Source organism: Sardina pilchardus, chromosome 3 (assembly GCF_963854185.1).
Source record: "Sardina pilchardus chromosome 3, fSarPil1.1, whole genome shotgun sequence".
NCBI lineage: Eukaryota > Metazoa > Chordata > Actinopteri > Clupeiformes > Clupeidae > Sardina > Sardina pilchardus.
This window is the reverse complement of record NC_084996.1, coordinates 31,449,420-31,456,303: the sequence shown is the minus strand read 5'-3', so window position 1 is coordinate 31,456,303 and position 6,884 is coordinate 31,449,420. Positions and strand designations below refer to the sequence as shown.

Genomic DNA, 6,884 nt, shown 5'->3' with positions numbered 1-6,884 from the left:
ACTACCATTTAGCACGAAATGCAGTTTTGTATGCATCTGACTGGGTGTGCTCTACTGTAATGCTTCTTTTAACCCGCTAAACTGAACTCGCATATACAGCCACGAAACAGTGCGATCGACACAGCGAGCCTGAGCCAAGACGACTGAATACTGCCCCCTGTCAGTTTGGGGAGATGGTGCGCCTGCGCAGGCAACTGCACGTCAGGCACTTGAGAATAGTCATGGTGATGTGCATGAGCGGGCCGAAGTTGAACAGGAGGTTGTAGAAGGTGTTCACTGACAGGCCGCCCGTCTCGTCGGCGTATTTCAGGGCCACGATGGGCGTGTACAGACTGTTGGTCAAGTTCCTGAAGCGGGGGCGAGAGGCCTCGATCACCTTCTTGGTACACTGTGTTGCACACACAGGGAGAGAGGGAGGGAGAGAGAGAGACACAGAGACAGATAGAGAGAGAGAGAAAGAGAGAGACAGATAGAGAGATAGAGAGTGATAGAGAGTGAGAGAGAGATAGATAGATAGATAGATACAGTAGATAGATAGGGAGAGTGGGAAAGAGAGAGAGAGAGAGAGAGAGAGAGAGAGAGAGAGAGAGAGAGAGAGAGAGAGAGAGAGAGAGAGAGAAGAGTTGAAGAGTTGAAGAGTTGAGATGAGTCAAGAATGAGTCAGTTATTACATTACAGTCAAGCTAAATCTCTGCAGTGGATTTGAAGGAGAGGAAACATTTAGAGTATATTACAGAAAAGCAACATGTCCATATTAAAAACCTGCCAGGCTTATGTGCGAAGCTTGGATTCCAAAATGGCCTTATAGCTGTCAGCCAAAAGATCAACCTACTTTGGCAATGTCTTCTGGAGTCTGGCCCATGGCCTCGAATATGTCCATGGAGGACGGCATGTAGACGTCCTTAAAGTAGCGCACGGTGTCCGCATCCGCCCCGGGGTAATCCATCTTCGCCACGTCCTCCATCATCTTGGTCTCGAACTCGGTGTGCACCGGCCCCGGCTCGATCAGCGACATACTGCCAAGAGGAGGGCGCGGGGGTGAGAAATCTGGCCCCTCAAGGGAGTGCTACCACTGAGCTGAGAGTGCAAAGGCTGTGTGTGTGTGTGTGTGTGTGTGGGTGTGTGTGCAAGTGTGTATGTGTGCATGTGTATGTGTGCAAGTGTGTCTCTGTGTGTGTGAGACAGAGTGTGTGTGTGTGTGTGTGTGCATGTGTATGTGTGCAAGTGTGTCTGTGTGTGTGTATATATGTGTGTGTATATGTGTGTATGTGTGCATGTGTGTTGGCGGTACTTACTTCACATTAAACTTGAGCAACTGCACAGCTAAGCTCTCACAGAAGCCCTCCATGGCGAACTTGGAGGCTGTGTAGACGTCGTTAAACACCACACCTGCACGTACAGTACATAAGATAATAACATAGCGCACGGTTAACAACAAGCTATTTGGAGTGAAACATCTTCTTACAGGCAACAGTTCAACTGCACATAGATTTTTAGATAGATAGATAGATACTTTATTGATCCCAAGGGGAAATTACTTGCGTAAGTGCTCCTACAGACAGAAACAGACCTCTAGTGTCCTTATTGATTACATCATTATGCTTACATCATTGATAGAATGCATGACCTTGCCCTCTGACCTGTGAGTGGCCATTATTGATGACATGTGAAGGCAAATGTTGCTGTTGACATAGCTCTTTCTTTGTGTGTGCGGCCATTATTGATGGCATGTGAATGCAAATGTTGCTATTGACATTGCTCCTTCTTTGTGACTTGGACACTAGTTTGTCATTTTAGGAAACAACATTAGCACTTCAACAAGACCATAAATGGTACTGGTAGCATTTGTGACTAAATAAGACTAGTATTTCATATCAAAACTGCAACTCACAATATAGCTAAAGGTCTTGTTAAGCATTTGATTTAGTCATCATGGATCATGGATTCTGCCCATGGCTCTGTGTGTCTGGTCCTGCTTGCCGTACCTTGCAGGCCCATGACGCTGCTCATGACGACGATGTGGCCGGACCGTCGCTTCTTCATGTCAGGCATCACCTCTTTGATCATGCGCACCACGCCAAAGAAGTTGGTCTCAAACACCTTCTTCATCTCCTCCATGCTGATGCTCTCGATTGGACCCAGCAGCCCGATTCCTGCATTGTTGACTGAGGAGATGCATTCATTTAAATGGCAGACTCCTGGACACTCCATGTTACAACCGTTCATTCTCCACTGAGCAAAATGGACATGACTACAACATGCGCAATGGATTAAAGCTCTATGGAACACACAAGATGATGCGGAGAAGCAATCTGCCATCATTCCAACCTGTTATCCAGCGGCTAAATTTAGTATTTAATCAGTTGAGTTAATACTCCTTTAGCATTTAATAATTTTCAAAGAAATATTTGTAATTTTCTGCAGTTCTCCAAATTTTGGCATGTCCGTGCACAACATTCTAATTCTAAATACCACCCCTCCTCCCCTGCCCCCTCTCCTAGATTCCACTGAAGCTGTTTACTTCCTTGCTGACAGAGCAACATTGGGCTTTGGCAGTTTGTCTTTGGCACACAAAGCATTTCACTTCAGCCACGTGCAAAACAAAACTGCGTGACTTCCCCCTAGACTGACGATAGCAGCGACTCAAATTTTGATGACTGGCCTTTGGCATGGCTCTGAGTAATTGTCTGATAATGAAAACTGGCGTGAGATGCGTGATGCAATTTTAACCACAAGGTGTCATCCCATGACTTGGAAGCATGATGGAACTGTCTGGGCACAAGATGGATGCCAGACAAAAAGGAGGTGATAGGGTCGTCAGCAATGCACAAACTCACACCATCAAATTTCACAATCTTTACCTCTCCCCCTCCAACCTTCCCCAAGTGTAAAACACACTTAATAAGCTGCTTTCTCGCCAGTGGTGTAGACTAGTTAGCTCTAGTGGATAAAGTGTGATGTAGTAGTTAGCCGTAGTGGGTATACTGTGATTAACCCCAAATGTTCATATGTATCCTTTAAAGTGGGTAAAGTGAGATGGTGATGTGCCTGTTGGGGTATCCACGAGCATGGCAACCTTGACAGGGACAACAAGGCTGCACTCCCCCTCCGGACAATTGCATTACCCTATCCCACCCATAGCATCTATTTATTAGTAAATGTACATAATGTATTTATTCTTGTACATAGCTTTTCTGCCCTTATTCTTACTGTTTTTTATATTATTGTCGAAACCCAAACCTGGCCAATGAAGCTGATTCTGATTCTGATTTTGATTTAAGTGGGTATACTTCTTAGTCCTGCATATCATGTAGACTACACCACTGGTTCGGACAGCTGTTACCATGGCACTCTGGCACTCACTGAGAATGTCGATGTGGCGGTCCTTCACGCTGTTGATGCACTGCTTGACGGACTCGTCGCTGCAGACGTCCAGAGGCTGTAGGGTCAGCGTCTTGCCGTAGGCGTCCCCCGCGGCCTCCACCAGCTTGTCCTTCTTCTTGAGGTCGCGCATGGTGGCAATGACTGCAACGGGAGGGAGTTATGGAGCGAGTCATTGACTTACAGTGCGTCGTTCACGCTGTGAGTGGATAACAGTGGATTTAAGATGGAAAACTACTGTACTCTATAACTGTAAAATTTTATTATAGACCCTTTCAATCTGGATCCTACAGCGTTTCTGTTCGAAATCAATGCAGATAAGTTGTAATGAAAATATATTGGATTTGAGTTTAGTGCTCTGCAAAATATCAACTTTAAAATACGTTTTTGTTTATCCCTGAGTTACCATTAGCTCAATGTTGTTTTCTGTGTCACTGAAATGAATTAGGAACACATGTTTGTTTATGTATTTGAAAGGGTCTATTGTCAATTGGTTATGGATCATTTGACAGTGACACCAAATGTCAAAAACATAAACATAGTAATGTAATATTTATCATTTTCAGAGATAAAGAGAGCATAACAAACTCTGTCACCCTTTTACTGCTGTCCCCTTCTATTATCCATTAACCACCACTTTGAGTAACATGCAGACCAATGACTAACACTGACTAACCTATTTACACACAAACACACACACACACACACACACACACACACACACACACACACACACACACACACACACACACACACACACACACACACACACACACACACACACACACACACACACACACACACACACACACATACACACACACACACACACACACACACACACACACACAGAGAGAGAGAGAGAGAGAGAGAGATACGATTACACATTTACTCAATCATTTCCATAAAAACAAACAAAAAAAAATCACCCTAAGCGTTTTTGGACAGATATGTAAGCAAACAGATGTCTGTTACATCTCAATTGTCCCCATTCCCCAGTGGACCCTGGACCTGTCAGTGTGACTAACCCACATACGCAGTGCATTTGTCTATCACTGTAGGGAGGCTTATCACAGTTCCTGCCTATCTGCTCCACAGAGACCCAGCGTGTAATCTCAGAGCCTCATCTCTCTAATCTCACAGACTAGATAGACATCATAGGCGGATTACGGCAAAAAAACATTATGTGAACGTCACAGCATTACATGTCAACAACTCTCCCATGTTGGATTGTGAAACAGGTTATGTGTTCCTTTTTGGTAAAAGCTGCGTATAGAAATACAGAAAGTAAGCCTACTCTTATTTAGAATAAAATTTTTCTTGTGTTCTATTATGTTTTGTGCGGGGAAAAGAAAACTAGTGTCGGTAAATGAAGAATATTCCATTTTTTAATCTATCGCAGTTGTGAAACCACTGAAAATAGCTCCCTAATTGTTTCCAGTTGTTTTTGTTGGTTTGGTTTTATTTGTGGAAGGAGTCTGTTTTGTTACAGGTGACCCCTTCCAAATTTGGTCCTGAAACCTCAATGAGCTACATGGGCCCCAGATGATTCTCATCGTATTCCACTGCCCACCACCAATCTTGCGCAATGTTTTGCCAGGAACAAGTTCCATTCAATTAGGGTGCCATTCATTTCGCTGACCTGTTGAATTTCTGCACTCTTCTGCACTCTCAACAATCCATCTCAACAGCCTCTATGCTATGTCGTGCAATGGGAAAGCAAGTCTTAAGGCAGTAAAATGAAATACCCGGCCAGCGCTAGCTACAAGCGTGATGACAGACAAAAAGAGAGTCCTGGAAATCCTTCGACCAGCCTACATTTCGTCTCTCTGTGAACCTGGAGTTACCTCGAGGGCAACCTTTATTCCAACTGTTCCTCATGAGGAGCCACACATACAAGTGCTTTCCTGTATTAACAGAACAACCATTCCATTGTTCTTGCAGTGGCTCTCACTGTAATGCAAGGGCAGCTTTAACATTCTTAAGTGGACCACACAGTCTAGTAATTGGATTCGTTGAGAGGACTCCTCCAAAATTGGCATATGCCACTGGTACTCATTAGAGCTACCACCAACTTTTTTTTTTTTTCTAAATCTCCGTGGATTTCTTGTCCGCTCACACAGTGCCACAATGTTGCAACGTTTCCCAATTCAGAAAAAAAACAGGGCAAAGTTCACCCAGATTTATATCCAGAGAGAGAGAGAGAGAGAGAGAGAGAGACTGTTTAGGGAGCGTTTGCCACTTGTGTTTCACGCTTATGAATCACAACAGCTGGACTAAATAAATAAAACTGAAACGCATTGGTAGTGACATTGAAGAGGCGCGTATAGTCTACAAGTACGTGGATATGAGAAGCGAGAACAATGTATGGGAGTCTTCTGCCCCCGTGAATCCCGATGAAGACTTCAAACAATCCGTGCTTTCGGAGTGAGCCCTCGCTTGTACAGGTCTCAAACTTTGTCCTTCTCCCAACACTCGCTCTATGGGCTCTATAGGCACATTAGATACGGCACTAAACCGGGGCAGCGGTCTACAATTCAGTGCGATAAAGGGGTCTTTGTGCTGGAGAAGTCACTTGAAAGAGAACTGGCAGTCTCTCTAGTGATCTCCGCCTGGAAATCGGCATCCTTGTGTAGCCGTACCCTGGAAACTGCGCATTCAGATGGTAATAGCTGAATAAGGGGGAGACGGGACGAAGCGGCTCACAACAGTTCGATTAAGGAACTCCCATTAAAGACAGCTTTAGGTGTCGTCTGAAATCACATTGCCCAGTCATATTAAAATATTACCACAATTCTATACATTTAGCAGCTAAACTGTTAAAAAACATCACAACACTACTGTGAGAGAGACTTTGGTGTTTTGCTGAAAATAAATGAAACAACGTAAAGAGAGCGCATTTACCATGGTAACGCTTCTTCTCATCTTTGGCCAGTAGGACGGCAATTTGTAACCCAATTCCAGAGGAGCAACCGGTGATCAGCACCACTTTCTGCCCACTGCTCGCCATGGTGTGTCCGGCTGGATTGTGCGCCCTTATGGGTCCCTGCACTGGATTGTTGTCGCTAAGCAAGTCCGGTCCTAGGACTTTTAAAACTAAAGCGGATCATGCAACAAGGCGGCCATGTGAGCAAGTAATGCAGTCACATGTCAAAGAATATCGACCTCAACAAAAACTTAAGCAATTCACGGTACCGTTCTCTATTGGCAGGGTAGCCTATTCCGACAACAATGGCTGTTGGATTATAAAGTATAATGTTTACGCACGCACGTGTTTCTCTCTCTCTCTCTCTCTCTCTCTCTCTCTCTCTCTCTCTCTCTCTCTCTCTCTCTCTCTCTCTCTCCCTCTCCCTCTCTCTCTCACGCACAGTCTAGGTGTGAGTTCGAACAGTGAGTGCATTTCTGAGTCCAGTGGCTGATTTTCTCAAAACTGCGCCCTGATCATTATGCATATGTACCCTATTTTGCAACCGATAGATAACAAAAGGATCCTGTAGTACTAT

The 6,884-nt window shown here is 44.6% G+C and overlaps 1 protein-coding gene across 1 annotated transcript in view; it reads right to left on the bottom strand.

Moving 5' to 3' along the window:
* Positions 1-6,674, bottom strand: part of rdh8a (retinol dehydrogenase 8a) — a 7,372-nt gene extending 698 nt beyond the window's left edge. Inside the window, exons 1-6 of the mRNA XM_062532852.1 lie at positions 6,286-6,674; positions 3,364-3,525; positions 1,986-2,165; positions 1,296-1,389; positions 833-1,016; positions 1-388 (exon numbers count right to left, since the gene is read on the bottom strand). The exon at positions 1-388 is cut by the window's left edge and continues 698 nt beyond it. Of these exons, the coding sequence (XP_062388836.1) occupies positions 161-388; positions 833-1,016; positions 1,296-1,389; positions 1,986-2,165; positions 3,364-3,525; positions 6,286-6,391 (954 nt within the window). The 5' untranslated portion in view covers positions 6,392-6,674 and the 3' untranslated portion in view covers positions 1-160. The remainder of the gene's footprint in view (positions 389-832; positions 1,017-1,295; positions 1,390-1,985; positions 2,166-3,363; positions 3,526-6,285) is intronic.
* Positions 6,675-6,884: the final 210 nt, after the last annotated feature.